The 18,641-nt window shown below is 40.2% G+C and overlaps 2 protein-coding genes across 2 annotated transcripts in view; one reads left to right on the top strand and one right to left on the bottom strand.

Annotated features, from left to right (window-relative positions):
* LOC6534137 (Ig-like and fibronectin type-III domain-containing protein 2) overlaps window positions 1-1,443 on the top strand; it is a 72,921-nt gene extending 71,478 nt beyond the window's left edge. The window contains exon 18 of the mRNA XM_002094785.4: window positions 524-1,443. Coding sequence (XP_002094821.1) covers window positions 524-907 — 384 coding nt within the window. The 3' untranslated portion in view covers window positions 908-1,443. The remainder of the gene's footprint in view (window positions 1-523) is intronic.
* A 12,023-nt stretch (window positions 1,444-13,466) lies between these two features.
* On the bottom strand, window positions 13,467-14,218 carry LOC6534138. Its single transcript, XM_002094786.3, has 2 exons — window positions 13,942-14,218; window positions 13,467-13,758 (listed from the first exon to the last, which is right to left on the bottom strand). Exons 1-2 carry the CDS (start codon window positions 14,145-14,147, stop codon window positions 13,578-13,580), a joined length of 387 nt encoding a protein of 128 aa, XP_002094822.2. The 5' UTR covers window positions 14,148-14,218; the 3' UTR covers window positions 13,467-13,577.
* Between the last annotated feature and the right edge of the window lie 4,423 nt (window positions 14,219-18,641).

Below are 18,641 nucleotides of genomic sequence, written 5' to 3' on the forward strand. Positions count from 1 at the left end.
ACGGCGATCGATTGCCATTTTTTCCATCATTCTGTTTTATTAGGAGGGTATCTGCATAACCTTGGGGTATATAATATTTTATGTACTCCCAGTGTCTTGCATAAATACGAGTATACGCCCAGACAGAGGGATGTTGTCCGCTTGAACTGTTGTCCGCTTAACAGAGAAACGCCTTCTTTGAAGCTCTAAATGGATCAATAACAACTTTTTATCTTCATAAATTTACGTTCAATACGAACTTATACAAAAATTTTCAAATTTGAATGCTTATTTTTCCAAACATTTTAAACTGGATATCAAATAGTCGGCTTGTTCGACTGCTGTCACCCAATCTGTTTTGCTAAACTGCGAGTTGGCCCATGTTTGTTTAGTGTTATAATAGCTGTATGTTTTTGTGTATATTTCGTAGGTGTGTATTTACTTATATTTTGTGTGTTATAACTGTCAATGTCTTTTTCTACCTCCCCCCTTCTAACCGACGACACATCGACACCCGGACATGAACATATATGAACGGCAATAGCTACCCACCGTCACATCGGCCATCACGACGCAAAATGGCAACCACCATGGGATGAGCAGCAGCAACAACAACGGCAGCAGCAACAGTCACAGTCATGGTCGTAATGGCATTGCCGCCACCATGACGACATCCACAACGACAACGGCGCCGACGGCAGCGGCAGCAGCAGCGTCATCGGCCACCTCGGCAGGTGTCGCACTCACGGGGAACAAGCAACATCAGCAGCAGCAACAGCAGCAGCAGCAACACAAGAGTGCGGCAGATGCGGCGCATCACTTTCATAACCCGCTCAGCAATACGCAGTGCAATGAAGTAAATCCCACAATTTATGAAGAGCTCAAACTTGGCCAAGAAGGTGCTGGATTTAAGAAACTTGTGCCATAAACGTAGCACAATAACAATAACAACCACACAGAGACAGACAGCAACAGCAACAATAACAATAACAACAACAGCAACACGGGACGAATGACAACAAAAACATGAACGACAAAAACCACGTATAGCTAGCGAACTTATATATATATATACTATATATATATAGAAATATATACGCTAAATGTAGACATAGGCCGTGTAAACAGCGCGAAGCGCAACCTCAAACAACTACACTTACACAAACAAAAACACAGACGCTGACAAATACAAGTACACAACCACACACACACACACAGAAAAACACACACGCACACGTAGACAGTGTGTACTGTGACATCTTTACAGAATGCATTGCGAGAAAAAACGTTGGGTAACATAAATTTTTGCTTGCAAAAATCTTATTTGGGTAGCGTGTAATAAGTAATAAATTTTTAGTATGTAACTGTGATTGAAAACGAAAACAATGTAAAATAATTAACTAATTGGTAATGAAGTAAGCAAAACTGATTGAGAAAAAAATACCAATGATTAGTAAAAATCTATATATGCTAAATGTGTTTTCATCTCGGCTTTAGTTGGGTCTTGAACGCTTGAAAAGGTCTAGATGTTTTGGTAAAAACTGGCTATTACTAGATTTTTCTACTGCTTTTGAGATTTTATTTATTAATTGCTTTTAATTGAAATAGTAAATTTCTTAAGCTAATAAGAATTTAGTTATCGCTTAGGTATTCTTATGTGTTGTTGAATATCTAATGTATTGCTTTGTGCTTTCATGTTGCTCTTTTGTTGTGTGGGCTTGATTTCTTCAAGTGTATGCAAACAACGGTAGACTACAATATTAAAAGATGCCTGTGTAGGTTCCATCCCCACTGAATCTCCCCACTTTCTCCCCCCTCGCATCGTCCTCGTGCTTACGCCTTTACCAGCGCTTCTCATTTTGATGAGGACGAAGATGGAAGCTCCGCTCCGCACCGTTCGCTTCATGCCGTCAGATGTTTGCTCGTGTAATGTTGCATACGTTATGGCGACTAGTACACACACACAATCGCGCGCTTGTACCTCTTCAAACACACGCACACACACACACACACACTGGCATTATTAGCAAAAGGACGCATCCGCATCCGATGGAGGAGAAAACAGCTAGCGATATGCGCACAAAGTTTAACTTTCATATGTAAATTCCTTTTTATTACGAGCACAATATCCGAAAGAGATAGAGAGCCGCCCGATGGAGGAGTTTTGCCGCCGCTCGACATGATACACTCATAATCCGTTATGATCTGATACTGATACGGATGATGCCATCATAGTGACAGCCTGTGCCACCAGAGATTATTATAATTTAGTTACCAGCGCGGCCCTTGTGCGACAACACTTGTGCGCCATTCTTTATGCAAAATAAGCACAAGCGAAGGCGGAAAGTGAAATCCTGCAGATTTTTCGTATGATTGGCGCAAGGCGTGTAAACAGCGATAGAGTAAACTTCATAAATGTCAAACAACGGAAGGCTTCAAATGGTTGAGCACTAAGCCATATATAAACGGCATCAAATCCATTCGAATTTTATGCAGAGAAAAAATCAGTTCTTTATCTCAGCTTTTTACAATCAAGATTTTAATATACCCATTTGTTCTATATTGAGTAGTAGTGTTAAAAGAACTTCAAATTTAATAATTACATTGCTTGTAATTAGCTATTATAATCGGAATTACTATTACTTCTAGCATTTGGAACATCAATTGTAGAGAACAAATTTATATGAAATTTAACTTATAATGAAAAAGGAATTTTTTTTATTTAATTACTGAAAAAAAAAACAAATTTATATTGTGTTGTGTAGTGCTGTATTTTTTTTCCATGTGCAGGCATCTTTATCCTTTCAAATTCCACTTTAATAAGTAAGCAGGATCCGAGAGTTTAGTCGAGCTCATCAAATGTTGCAGCAGCTCTTGAGTAACTTCCGTTTTTTGATCTGCTGATGGTTTGCTGAGAACGCTGGCAGAGTGCAATGGCTCTGAATAAACGCCGCCTGAATTATGCAACACGTTTAAGTGCCTGCATTCTTTGTGCCCAAGCACACATACTCGTACATGTGCAAACGAAACCCCTGAATCTTTTGTGCATTCTGTTTACTCTACTGCTGAAGGTTCTTGGCTGGTTGGCTGGTTGCCGCTATAGATGCTGATAAAACTGTTGACAGTCGCCAGATAAAACTGAAAATTTACAAGTAAATGATATTGTCTAGCAACCAGCTGCCCACTTTGTGGCTGATTGCACAGCCATGACTTCAGTCGTGGAGTGTCCTTGTCTAAAGAGCACACCTGCTTGCCTTCGTCCTGCGGTGGCCCTAATGAGTTTTTCGCTGCAACTTTTGCGTTATGCATAAATTATAAAAATATATTGATGAGTGCAGTTGCTGTAGTAGAGGTTGCATTGTGTCGCCGAGTGAAATTAGTTAAGGAGTGCAAGTGAAGGACAAAAAAGTTAAGGAGGTACAAAAAGTTCTAAATAATATTTAATAAAAGAGTTTAAGAGGAATCTTGATTACTTTTTTATAGAATACTTACGACTTTTTTAAATTTATTTAAGATTCTAATTTAGATATTGAAATTTATGATGGGTGCTTGTGTGCGTGTCAGGATAGTATTTTCAATAGAATATAAATAGAATTAAATGTAAATAGAGTTATCTGCAATTCCTCCTTCAGCATTTAATCTTCTTTATTTTAGTTACAACTTATAAACTAAATAGACTCCATTCCTCGTTCATATACGCAAATCGCATCAATTTTTTATGCACAGCCACTTCACATGCTCTCAATATTGGTTGTCAGGCAATAACTTCAAATAGATATGACATAATAGATTTAGATAGAGGGCTATTTTAAAATTTAGATCCATTCGACGAGAATCACAAATGAAATGAAAGCAATGCCGATGGATGGGGACATAAAAGCCAATTTCACAGTATGCCAAGTGATTTATTGAGACAGAGAGCTCACCTCCTCTCCGGTCCTCTGTCCCTCGGATTCTCGGATTCCCTCATCTGGTGCTGTGCTATGTAGAGCGGCAGCTTTTATTTATCGCTAAACTAATAAATCTTGGCGTAAAAATGGAAAATATTGTATACGCCACGTTGTGCCGAGTCCTGTATCGATGGTTAGCTAGCAAAAAAAAAAAAATACAATAGAGGCCATAGTCCAAGCAAAAACTCATAAGTGGTAGCGGTTCAAGCATTGGCCACAAAAAAACTCCACATATAAATTTCATATTAAATAATGGTTTAATGATTTTATTTGTTTATTCGTTTCCGGCATCCAAACAATTAACTCTAACGAACTGCAAACTGCGGGAAATAAAAACAAAATAATAATGCTAAAAAAAACGCACAGACACGCTGCGTGTCAAAGTACAATGGGTGAGTGAGTGCCAGTGAAATTAATTTTTTAACGTTCCTGTCCTACAAAATTTTATTGGGCATTGCTTCCCCATTCGGCTTTATTCCTCGCTCGTTTTCTTTATGATTATTACTCGATGTTTGCCTTGGCGGAATTATATTTTTTGAGTTTTTACAGCTTCCGAGGCAATCACAAATCAGTTTTCTTACTCCTGTACTTTTTCTTATTTTTTTTTGTATATTTTTCTGCCTACTTATCGGGGTCGTGCGTTTCGTAGGCCTTCGAGTTTTAATTGCCAAAGCGTGGACAGGCGAGTTTTCGCCCTGGTATTGCCACAGGATTTGTGTGGAAATCAGCGACAGGAGCAGCACAAAATTTGGGTTTAATGGCATTGCGTGAGTTTAGCGTATTAGGGATGAAATGCAGAGCAAAAACTAAGCAAAAAAATAACATGAGCAGATCGCACACGTAAGTACTGCTCTAAAATAATAGTTATGTTTATGTTTATGTCTGCCTGTTTGTTCGGCACTTTTTTACACAACACAAACACTATGGTACTTGTAATAACAATTAACAATTAACTTTTTACGGGGTCATGCATGTTGTTGGACATAAATTAAATGTTTGTAAATGCCACCTATCGATTCTGTTATTTTTTGTCCCACTCCCTGCGTGCTAATTATATAATTTACAGCTGCATATGCTTCCCGTTAATATTGCTGTAAATATGAGGCATTAATGTGGATATATGTGGCGCCCGGTGGGTGGCCCCGACTTTAATCAGTCGCAAGGCGTAAGCGCACATCCGTATTAATGTCTGAATCGATGGGTTCGCCAGTCTCCGGTAAGTATTCTTCAACATACAATAATACATTCTTGTTGATTTTATTGCCAGGCGCCACAGCAATTTCCTTTTTATGTGTGAGTGTGTGTGTGGACTCAAGGGATGCCACACTTGCACGGCGATATGTTAATTGAGGCTGATTGACCCGTTCTTGCAACTGATGGAATCGTTAATCCCAAATATAACGTAACAAAAGCGAAAAACTGCCGAGAGTTCGCCTATACATTTTCTTGGAGAGCAATAATAGTGTAAATACTTTTAGGGCTTAAAATATTTACTTACAAATTGTTAAATTTGTTGAATATTTGTTTATTTGCTTCTTTGAATTAACATATGACAAGTACGAGTATATATACAAAATATAATTTTTTCTTTAATTATAATTGCAGTCCATCTTTGTAGAACGCCTAATTCTGTTGTTATTTCTTTAAGCAATTCATAAGCTAACCAAACAAAACAATTTCAAGAAAATTCCGTAAGCAATTAAGAGCTGTCGAGGAAATTCCCTAATTTAATGAAGACATTCTGGCGCGCCATCAGGACAAAAACAGATGGCCGGACCAGGAGAGCATTTAAGCTTAACCACCTAATGAAAGACATCTGGCTGGTGACCGCAAATGGCCAAGCTCCAAGATGCATTAACCAAAGGATGTGTTCAGGCATTTCCAAGTGAGCGCCACGCGGCGTATGCGTAATGCTACACCCAAAAGTCGGCTAAAAACATCTGCCTTCTACTCTACCCTCTCCCCTTTTGGCAGTGCGATGTGTCAAAAGACAGAACAAGAACCGCAGGTGCGGTATTCCCTGCTCTCTGGCTTTTTGTATTTGTATGTTTTCTCAATGGGTGGGAGATGGGGACCGGGTTGTGCGGCTGAAGCGCTTTTGCATACTGTAACTGTACGAGTAACAACACGCACACGGGGCAAACATTTTTGTAAACACAGTTTACAGTGCGGTTAACAAATATTCATGGCGCACATGGCGTATGAGTGTTGCCCTCGTGGCACTTGATAAAACGCGAACACTTTGGTCCACAGGGTGGCGGTTCGCTGGTGGAGAACAGCAAAAAGCCAACAGGGAGTTGATGGAGGTGAGTTGTGGGTGGTGGCGCAGGGTAATGGGACAAACAAAATATAAAGGAACGCCTGAAACACTTCATTATACTTTCTAATTTCCCTTTTATCGTTGCTGGATTGCATCTTTTTTTGACATTTATGTTCGGTGATTGGATTCAAAGATCTCCTCACATACATACGTTATTATAGTAGTTATTTCTGTAAAGCCCTTCAAATACCATTATTATATAAAAAGTATAAAAATTCTTCAGTAACAACTGATGACGCATTTATATAAGATGTCCTTGCAGTTCCATAATATGACTTTTCAGTAATATGGCTTTTAATCAAACAAAAGGTAATCAGGCTGATTATCACACACTCAAATGAAATAAAAGGTATCCCCAGAAAAGGCATTATACCTCGAAATTAAATTACCTTGACCGAAAATTCCACCACCAATTTGACCCCCCAAAGTCAGTTCCATGCAGAGTCGACCGAAATTAATTTCACATGCATGAATGTTGCGAAATTACGGAGAATCGTTAAACTTGCTTAAGCCGGGTAATGAGATATCATTCCGATGTCATAAGCTGGACTCTGCCTGGCCGGATATAAGCCGCCAAACAGAAAGGGCCGGGTTCAAATGCTTAAGCACGAGTGGAGCTTAACGCATTTTTACAACACACAGACACACACTCGAACACATGCACACATTCAGTTGCTCCCATACACACATACACACACAGTGAACGAAGGCCAGGACATTCAGGCAGACAGTGAAAAATATGACACCCTATTTCCGTTTCCCGTACGCTGACAATAATGGCAGACAATATGGCGCAGCTTACGCTCAAAAGTGATTGCCACACCAGCCGACAGCTAACCAAAGTTTCGTTGAATGTAAAAACAAAAAAGCCGCTCTCGCACACACACACATACACACACACAGACACACAGAGGCAGAAAAGCTGGCAAAAGATTATATGTCTGGGATTTTTGGGGTAATTTAAGCGGCTTTTTGCCAGGAACCAAAAAGAAAATCCCGAAAAAAATTATGTGTGTATATGTATGTATGTATGTATGTAAAGGCGCTGCCTAACCCTGTGCAAGTTTTAAATTAATTTTCATTAAATGTGGCGCACACGAAATTGTTTTAAAGTGATTATGGCCGTGGAAAATTATGCTCCTAATAGAGGAGAGCAGAAGGGGATGAAAGCGGGCGCCTAAAAGCAGGCCACGGCTGTTGACAATGATGGCGCATTTAACGGTATTAGGCAGGATGTCGCTGTGTGTCTGTGTGTGTGTGTGTCTGCTTGTGTCCTGAAAACAGGGGATAACAGACATGAAGAGAGAGAGAGAGAGAGAGAGGTAGAGACACAGAGACAGAGAGAATATAGAGTGTCTCTGGCTTACCCAATCAATATGAATTGCATTATTGTCATCCCTTTTTTAATAAATATCTTTTTAATTATGCATAAATTATAATTAACTACTCGGGACGGCCACTACTGCCGCCAGATCGGCAGCAGTCGAATGACAGTCACTGCATAATAAATGCCTGGCGCACATAATTAGTGTTAATTATTGAATTAATGCACTCGCCATTGTAATTTCATATCCACGAGATGCACTCGCCCCCAAACTCCGCCCTTTACCACTGCTTTGCCGGCATATTTCAGTTTACTTTTTAAATTACCCGTTATAATATATATAACGCATTTTCCGCGCAACATATTGTTTTAATTATGCCTTTAAGTGATTTACATTGATATTTTGCGTTCAAGAGGATTTCACTGGAGTGCGTAAAAAATATCAAAGACTAATGAGCTGCACTTCAGGCTGAATGGAAATGTGTTAAATGAATTGATTACTCACACAAGTACTTCAGCTGGCTTAATTATTGAAAGAGCAGAAATTTAATAAAAGCATTTTATTTTGAGCACAAATATGGAAGGAGTAATATTTGTCGCTTCCACTTATTTGACTTTGAGCTAAGCATATAGACTGACATCTGAAATAATGATGTTTGCTTGGTTTGGTTTATGCAGTCATTAAAATGTCATGCAATTGATAAATGTTGTGCTGCAAATGTATTAAGTCTCTTAAGAATTTTGTATATATGATTGAAATTGATGATACATATAATATTATTAACTTTTAAATAACATTTTTAAGCCCAACTAACTTAATCGTTTTCAAAAAACAATAAGCTTCGGGCATAGTTGACATCAAGTTATCCAATGGATGCTTTCCTCTTATTAATCTGTTGAACTATCGATTTTAAAACCAACAATACTCATGCGAGCCTTTCAATTTTCCCGATTATTCAGCCAGAATGTCGTTTCCAATTTATTTCCTTCGAAGTCACCTGCAGTAGAAATGTAATAACCCCGACCATTAGAAGACAAACAAGTTCCTGAGCACCGCAATTGCCTGCGAATATCTGTCTTTGTCTGGTCGTGTTTGTGTTGACGCTGTTGCCCTCCCACCCGCACAGCCACATACCCGGGCAACCTTTCAACTTTATTTATTAAAAGTGCTTATTACTTTAACACTTGAGCGCGATTTAACACGATTTGCTCAAGTATTTTCGTACGACAACGAGGACACATTCCGGCGTTCTCCTTCTCGTCCCCGTCCCCGTTCTCGTACTCGTTCTCCTTTGCCAAAGAGCAAGCGAGTGTCAAGGTATGTCTCTGTCTGGGCCAACTGTCTGACTGTCTCCACTGTCTGTCTCTGCTCGAGTGTCCTGTGCTGGGTCCTCGTCCTTCCCCATCCTTGGGATCCTTGAGTATTTAGCTTACCTACCGAACACCAAACACCGAACACCGAGAGCAGTTTCATCTTTTTCATGTGCAGCGAGCAGCTCAGCCAAGAAAGCAGCTTCATCATTTTACTCTTTTCCCACTCGCACACTGAGAGAAACTAATAGAAGTCCCTAAAGTATATAGAAATCCAAATGATTATGTTGTATTAAGGTCTTCACTATTTCTAAGTAAGCTAAATAATTTAAGTTGCTATAATTTGTAAAGTAATAATTTATTACCAAATAAAGCACTACATTACAATTATTACAATCAATTGTTCTCCAACTTCAACCAGTTTTGATAGAAAAATATAAATTAAATATGTATTACGCGTACTGATTTATTTATCTGCAATTAAGGCATTTGTCACTTTCAGGAAAAACACAATAAGGAAATGGTTTAGTAATTGAATTGTTATTTACAATGCACACAATATATAATACAATCGAATTAAATGATTTATTACTTCCTCAGCATTGTACTTTCAATAATAATTAAAATGGGTTTTCTTTAAGTGAAGAGTAGTTAACAGCACTCTCTGGGATTTTCATTTGTTAATCAATAATCAAAAAATTATTTTTTTCTCTGTACAATGAAATGTCCTTGGAAGCTGTGTGAGGTGGTCCTTGCCTGCTCTTCAACGCCTGACTGTTGGCTGTAGATCGACTTGACTGCCTTTAGCTTCAGCTCCAGCGACTGCCCCTTTCCCACTGCCACGCCCCTTTCGTGGCCTGCTATCATTGCCAGCATTTTGCTGGGGTTTTCCACGGGTTTTTCCGGGGTACAGGGGTTCTGGGCTGCTGGGCTACTGGGGCCTGCCCCTAATATTGCCCTTGACTGTTGTCAACATGTTCAGCGTATTTGTTGTTCGAGTTGTTCGCTGTTCGCTGTTCGTTGTTGCTGTTGACTTTAAGTGTGTTGATTTCATACAATTAACTTTTTGTCTGTTTGTTTTGTGCGACTTCTGCTGGCGCTCGGTCTAATTTCCTGCTCCGTTTTCTGGGGTGCTGTTGGCCAAGTACTGACATCGTTTGACAGCCACGTGAGCTTTAACAAGCTGGGGCCAAAATGCCAGATCTGAATCCGACCGCAACGTGGCGTATACGCAACGTGAATTGTTTTTTTTACATATACTTTTTGTTTTGTGGCACTGCAGCGCTGGAAACCTGAAAAAATTTAATATTTATTTTTATGTTTTTGATTTAATTTTCCTCTTTTCAACATTATAGGAATGTGCGAGTGTGTGCGTGCTCGCGGCCACAGTTATGAGGTTTTTGCGTTGTTGCCGCTTGTGGGATTTATGAAAAATTTAGTTTTTCCTGTTACTTTTACTGCTTTGAGGTGATTTTTATTTTTATTCTCATCGCGGGACGCGCGTTAAGTTCCCGTTTTATACTTTTATTATTTCTCCTTCACTTTTTACGAGTCCGTGTGTGCGGTTGAAAGTGCGGAGTGACTGTGTGAAATGTCATTTGTTTTAATTTCCAGTCGTACGTGAAGGGTATTATTTTAATTTATAATTCACCTTTCGTTTATTTTCCGAACGCACTAAAGTGCTCGAAAATCTCCGCTCCAAGGTTATATACGTTGAAATTAGCATTTTGACCAGGCCCACAAATCTTTGCTAATTTATAGCACTTCCTTTATATATTTGGGCCATAAAAAGCAGATATATAAACTTGCCGCCCGGTGATTAATGCCTCATAATTAGAATCTCTGGCCTGGTACATGCATAATTCCACGTGGCAACCCTATAAATCATGCCGCAGCGAATGTGTGTGCCGTAATCTAGCCACCAAATTCGGTGTCTGTCTGTCAGAGACACTTAACTTTCGTGCTGGCAGGTTCATCGCCAAAGTGTCAGCACACAGATACTTATACTCAGTAGTATCCTCATACACACACACACACACACACTTACACCCCATTGCCCAATATCAACCTGCTCGCAAAATAAATGCGTTATGCGTGCGCTTAAGTGCTCATTAATTTGGAATGTCAAACTATGTTGACTAACGCAAACGTTCCACGTTTAATCGCTTTCGCTTTGAAGAGGACCTCGTTGCGGTCTTGATGAGTTCCTGGCATGCTCTATTCCATTCCGCATCCCTGTCAAATTGATTTAGAAGAGCCCCATAAAAGCAGCCCGCCCGGTCAACATTCAGGCCCACGGACACACAACCACACCCGAAAATGGAGGCAGACATCAGGTGGAGGATTTCACGTACCAAGTCATTTTCAATTGAGATATTTGCGAACGCCGCTGATGCTCAAACGCAGAGAAAACAACACTAGGCAGGTGTTCTAAAAGGGTTTCGTTTTTTACCTAAGTAATTAATAAAGTTATAATTTAATTCTTGGACAAAACGTATTCAATTGCAAGGTACACATTTCTTCAGGATTTTTTAAAGTAATTTATTGAATAATTAGTGATATTTTGTTACAATGGTATTGATGGTTAGTCAGAACATTTCCTTTTGCACGGATAATGGAGATTACCTCTTATTAAAAACAAAATAAAGCAATTTCTGAAATTTTTCCAAGTGCTTTGCATTCTGATTCCATCCATTGTTGCCTCGTGATCTTCCGACTGGAGCCGGAAAAAATCTGGTTGGCCTAAAAGAGATGCGGGCTGACTGGCCAAAATGCAACTGGAGGCTGCCGACGTGCCTTCCTTGCGGTCAGTTGTTGCACGTTGCAGGGTCAGAAGTCATTCAGCCTCTATTAGGCTGCTAATTGAAATACAAGTACGAGGACTGGAGCCAGTCCACACCAGTCCGGAGGTTAAATCATGTCAAAGAGCTCGAGTTTCGATTGGGAAGGCAGGGCAAAAGATACGGAAAGTATAAACTAATTAAGAGTTGCAAGCTCTGCAAAGGTAATTGAAAGTTAATTAATTAAATGCTGCAGAGATTTGAGACCCCAATTGATTTGCACTTTTCAAGAGTTCATTTAGTAGAGTTTATCGATTGGATTTTTTCAGTACAATCTGGCACTTGGTTTGCAGAAAAAGATCTTGTCTTTAAAGAGTGCATGGATGCATGTAAGTAAAGTAAATTAAACCTATATTTTACACTACCTAGCTTTTCGGTTTTGGATAGACAAAAAGGAAAATCGCTATGCTCAAACAAATTCTTAAGAAAAAGTAAACCTCTTCTCATACCCGATTTGGAAGAATTCCTGCCATCAGAGTAATTATCTCACATTTATGAGGCAAACCTTTGGCATCGCTGCTTTACTTTTTTCGCCTCTGTTTACGTGCTATGCAGTTGGGGTCCCATCATTAGGAATTAAGCAAAAGTCAGTGGCGGAAGCCAAGTACTTGTCAAGTGATGATGATGCCGGAGTTCTTTGCAAGGCCAAAAGTTTTTAGAGTATGCGGGTTATTCCACAAACTCCCCGATCCCGTTGACTCCATTCAACTTTGGTTCGCTTCGCTATGCCTGTGTTTTTTTCCTTTCCTTTTCTTTTTTTTTTTGTATTCATTCTTCCTGCCGGTGGAGCCGGTGTTGGTAGTGGTACTGCTGCTGCTGCATCCTTAAATATTTTCCCTTTAATTAAAATTTCAACAAGCCAGACTGCCGAGCGAAAGGGACAGGACACGGCGGAGCGAAAGAGAGGGGGGATAGCGCAGACATGCCCGCATAAATTAACTTTTGCGTAGGTGTATGGAGTTACCCGGCTCTTTGGAATACGAAATACGGAATACGGAATACGGAGCGTGGTAAGCTGGGCGTAAGTGCCTTATCTTAATGCCCCGCCATATCTGGGGCCTAATGCATATAATAGGCCATGCCTGCTATTTAAAGTCTAACAACCCTTTTTATATGCAAATTGTTGCGCCACACGTACACGCCCCAACGCCTACAGTCGCCTCTTTTTACTTTTTTTTACCCTTTTTTACCCCCTTTTTTTTTTTGCTTACCCCTCGGTTGACTTTCCCATCCATCCCAGGGCAACTTGACATTTTTTTAGATACTCCAACGTGTGCCCTCCTGTACCCCTTTTTAATTTCCCTCATTTAAACATTTTGTGAAAAGTCATATATATACGAGCACATTCATACCGATGGGAGGCGAAAGCTGGAGTTCTTCTTTTGGTGGGCGGTGTATGCGTGAATTCCGCTTCCAACTTTTTACACGACTTCGGGTCTTGGGGCGTGTGTGTCTGGATGGATGTGTGTGTGTGTGTGTGTGTGAAAAACGTTAAAATAATTTGCAATTTAAATAGTTTTAATTAACTTTCACTAATTTGCTGTCGCTCAACTTGCACAAGTTGGCAAACTAATTTTAAAGTGATTTATTATTTAAACAGCTTGATGATTGGCAGCAGCGCCCCCCATCGCGCAAAAAAAGAGCCACTCTGCCAAAAGCCTAATTAGCTAAAGGTGCGGAGGTCAGAGGTCAACCCATTTTGTCAGTGTGGTGGCCTGATTAAAAATGTAAAACTGATGCAATTAAGCTTTGGCCTTTTGGCGGCAAAGGGAGCTCGCTGAATTGGTATCAGTTTATTGGCCACAATCAATTGAGCATCAATAAAGGTCATGTACAAACAAAACCGTTTGCGCCTATGTAATTATTTGGCATTCATCGTAGCTCCACAAAAACGTCGAAAGGCATCCACCAGATCCGTAGATAAACGCGTGATTGTAGTTCCTGGCCAGGTAAAGTCCCAGAAAGAGCATCAAAAGAATCAGGCTCAGAAGGAAACCCGAGGCCACCTTTTCACATCCATTGCTTTTAAGGAAACTGTAAGAAAATAAACTATGTAAGAAAATAAAAATGGAAACTCACTAGAAAGTAATTCAGCATCTTTCGAAAATGTATGTCTTAAATATATTATTACATATATGCGGAATTACTTTCTAGTTAGTTTGTGTATTCTATTTCTTATTTATTATATTTCAATTGTAATTGATCGCAGTTATATACCGATGACGTTTAGTTGCACAAAGCGAACTTTGCTCTATGAGGCCAACTTGTTGACGACTTCTGACCCTTTGCACCGCCTGGCGAGCTCCATTGCCCACTTTTTGGCGGTACTTACAAAAGATGTCAGTTACACTTTCCCTGGTCTTGTTGAGAAGCACACGAACAGGTGTTCTGCTGCAGTCACTTGATATGGATAGGGGATCCATTTCAGTGCATATAAACAATATAAAATATATTTAACACATTTGTGATAAGTAATTCATGGCAATGTAAATAAAATATTATGTCAATATAGCCAATAAATAAAATGTTATATCGCCCAGATCGGAATCTGTTTATGTAAATTAAAGGGTTTAAATTTGTATTTTGTAATATTTTCTAGTTTTAGAGTTAGGCATGAAAAGTTTTAATCGAACTTAAAATTGATTATCTATTCAGTGCGCAGCCTGGACATCTTAAGCCATTCGAACTCTGCGTCGCATTAATAACATTATGCAAATTTGAAAACATCCCATAAATCAGCGCATTGAATACGCCATGAAGTAATTGCGCGCCCAAAAGGCAAATAATGGCAGAGTCATTAGATAAATTTATTTCGAATGCCACACAAACAGGGGCAAATTGAAAAAAGACAGCGCCATCAGCAGAAAACATAGATAAGGGGGAAATCGATAACAACGGGCAAATTGAAACCGAAAATTTACAGTAATCAGCATAATATAGAAAACCGCCATTAAAATCATTATGTACCAATTTTAATGCCTATTTATGGCTGATTTCAATTTAAGTAGCAATCCCCCCCACCCACACCCCCACTCCGCCACTCCAAACAACGCAAACAAATAGAAATACGCTGTGAAATACCGAAAACCTGCTGGCGTTAATTTCCAATAAAAAACCGCTCTGCAAAAAGTAATTAACAACAAATTACGAAACCGTAGCAAACAACAACGGTACCGAACAACCGCCGCAACCAACACACTTAAAGCTAATTAAATTTTACGCTGATTCCCATCCTCCCCCCCTCTCTATAAAAATCTCCTCTCCCCCTCGCCCATCACCACACGATCCATAACTGATTGTTGGCAATAACGACGACCGCAGAGAAGCGAGAGCCACAACATCTGGCATGGGTAGAGCCAAAAATAATCCCACATCCATACATATATAGTAAACAAAAATGATCAAAAAGTTTTGGCATTCATTTGAAAGAAAGCTCGTTTGGTCGGTCAATGAAATCAAATAAATTAAGCCCTGACCAGCAGCCAAACACAATTTGAAGCCACCTAATTGATTTGCCAATAAAGTTTAAAAAAAAAAAAAGGATTTGCCACATGAAAGGCGAGGCGCCTTCATAGCCTGTAATTTGTAACCGGCCAACTGCAAGAGCCAAAGTAATTGACGCCCAACACACACACACTCGCACACACACACAGAAACACACGCAGACCCATACATATGTACATTAATTACCACAAAGTAAAGGAAAGCGAAAGGTGGAAGGACTACGGTCCAATGCCAACAGGACTATGACGACACTGACGGCTGGCCAAAAACCATTTGGGCCCAGCGAAGCGAAACTAATGTCCAACCGCCAGTAGAAATGTCATTCGTGTGCAATTGCCGCTGCCCGCTGTAATTTTCCTTTTGCAATTCTTCCCGTTTGAAGAAACCACATCGCGGTGAAATGGGAAGTATCTTTCTGATGAAAAGCATACACAAAGAATTACTTTCTATGAGAATTTCACTTAGAAATTAGGAAAATACCTATGATACATTAACACATTCCGCAATAAAATCATGCATATGAAAGTATTTTATCAATGATTAATTGGTCAAAAATGTATTAATTTGATAAAAGCGCTTGAGCAGTGAAAAAAGGGATGTACCAGTGTGGAGCCATCGCCAATGGTGCAGTGCATCCACGACCGCGAAGTGGACCAACCAGCCGTGTGAATGCGAGTGCTTCGAATGCGAGTAGAGCCCCGCAGCGCGAATTGCAATCATATTAAAAGCAGAGCCTCAGTGCGAAACATTTGATGCCAAAACAGCGCTAGCATGTGGCCTGTAGAATGCGGCATGAGGCAGGAGGCATGCGGCATGTGGCATGGCGTGTGGCGCGCGAACGGAGGGAATGGGTTTGCCAGCGATCCGCCGACCTAAACTAATCATGGCTACCCATCAACTGCGCGGTGGCAAAAGCGAGAAAAAATAGCAGCAGCAGAAACCGTACCAGAAACCGTAACACTTTGGCCCGCCATTTGCATTTCCCCAGGAAAATGCTCCAATGGTGGAGCATTGTGGCCAAACTGGCTCACAGCGAATGCTGCCAAATGCTAATTTCCTGGCTGAAAACTTTTTGGTCATTTGCTTTATTAACGACAAAAGATGTAGGAAAAGGAAAGCTAAGCCTTAACCCATTTAAGGCGGGAAAAAAACGTATTTGGATGATGGTGGAAATTCACAAATTTTAAAGTAAAATGGGAATTTGTCAGGGATTAAAAGATATTTATCAATTTTAGTAAAATAAATTTTAAAATATTTATATGGTAATATATTCTTGTTCTGGCCATTTTAATTTTTAGTAACATTCTAAAAGTAGCTAGCTAATTTCTTTAACAGTCGTACTTGAGACCGGATTAAATATAGGTTTCTGGGGTTAAGCAAAACTCCAGGATATTTATCAACTTAAGCAAAATAAATTTTAAAATATTTAAATTGTAACATATTCGTGTTCTGGCCATTTTAATTTTTAATAACATAGTATAAGTCGCTTACTAATTTCTTTAACAGTCGCACTTGAGACCGGATTAAATATAGGTTTCTGGGGTTAAGCAAATGTCCAGGCTGGAATTAAATTTCCAAGATGCAGGATGTGGCGCTAAGTGCACACCCGCTTCCATCCGAGCTTTGCATAACTTATTAATGGCGAAACTTTCTGGTGCTGACACTATCTGAGATGGAGATAATGCCCCCCGGTTGGCCACAAAAGACAGGCGCCCGAATTGCGAGTTGGTACGGAAAGAGTTGGAGATGTCTCGACTGGCGCATGGCAAGGGTCAAGTGGGGCATTTATCGGGTCAGGGATTGCACAATATGGGCGCATAAGGCATGGCCATCTGCATCATCATTATCCTTACGATCACATGCTGCATGTACGCAACAAAAATTAATTGTGCCCACATTCAACAGGAAACGAGACCGAAACGGATCCAAACCCTTGCCGCAAATGAGAAACTTGGACAATCGCATTCACACATTCTCGGCCAGAGACAATTGAAACTTTTTGTTCGAGGATGAGTACGAGTACCAGAATGAGATTGCGAATGGGTATGGCTACCACTACGTCTATGACTACAACTACAATTCTGGTCGCATTCACAATTGAGGACATGAGCTTTTCTTCTTGGCCGGCCAGCTTGACATGCGTTGGCAGGACCTTCGTTCCCACTTTTCAACTGACCCATTCTTATGTGGCAAAGCATGTGTTGGAGCACTGAAAAATGTGAACAGCTTGGGCATTGCAATTAGAATTCTGTTAGGCGATTCATTTTTAAAAGCATTTCAATAACTGCTTTGAAATGTATGATGAAAAATTCAATTACTGTACAAAAACGGTTTACTATTTATGATTTATACTCTTACCTTCGTAAAAACGCCTAAGGAAATGGAGTTTTCTCTAGAGATAACATAACTACTATATAATTTATATTAATTTTTTGCTAAGTCTAGCGAATGCTTTTTGTTTCAGTGCATGTGCGTTCACATAAGTTGGCCAAGCTGTTGGGCTGCATGTGGTCGGTTTGCCTTCCAGCCATATACCCATCCATTCATTCAGTTTGACATGGCAGCTGCCTGGTCAGCCATCCGACTCCCTTCTATATGGCACCTCCCTCGGCTCGATTCCGTTCCTTTCCTTTCCGTTCCTTACCATTCCATTCAAAGAACTCTTGTTATGCTCGCCCTGCTTGCGGTTTTGCCCATGGCCAAATGCAACAGCGTCTGTGGGAGGGAGCGCGGCGGTGGGCGGGGTTTGTTGTGCAGCTGAGTGGCAAGACAAAGCTTGAGCCGCAGTCGCAGACCCCCTACACGGTGAGAAAATATAATGAACATGGCCAAACAATCAATTACTCTTCCGTGCTTATAGCCTATGTTAATATACACAGTCTTTGTTCAAATGATCAGATCAGATTGGGCTCCTAATTAAATCTTATATTATAGTTTCATAATAGGTGCTTTGCCTTAATAGCAAGTGTTCTAAATTATATGAAATAAAACTATATTAAAGTATTGCCATTTCATTGATATCCCCCATTTTCGTCTGTATAGTCAATGACCAAGTCTTGTAGCCGTACTAGTTGCCGGAGTCGCAATCGGAGTCAGTTGAGTGCCTTTGTTGCGGTTCATTCAGTTGTATATGTATGTGGTTCGTCTTCGCCGAAAGTCCTTACCGTGGCTCCTTGCTTGGCTTATAGCTCTTGGCCTGCTCCTGGGCCCTCTGATGCACTGTGGCCGTCGCCTCATCGGGGCTGTCGCATTCTTCAATGTCTCCTTTTAGTAGCGTCATGGGCTTCATACTTTGTATTGAAAAGTTTTCGCGCGCGACTGACAGCAGCTGAATGGAAAGTCTGCCTTTCTTTCCGCACACACGTATAGATATATATGTACATTCCTTGTCTTGGGAAACTTTGGCTTGCTGC

This window comes from Drosophila yakuba, chromosome 3L, assembly GCF_016746365.2.
Source record: "Drosophila yakuba strain Tai18E2 chromosome 3L, Prin_Dyak_Tai18E2_2.1, whole genome shotgun sequence".
In the NCBI taxonomy this organism is placed as follows: domain Eukaryota; kingdom Metazoa; phylum Arthropoda; class Insecta; order Diptera; family Drosophilidae; genus Drosophila; species Drosophila yakuba.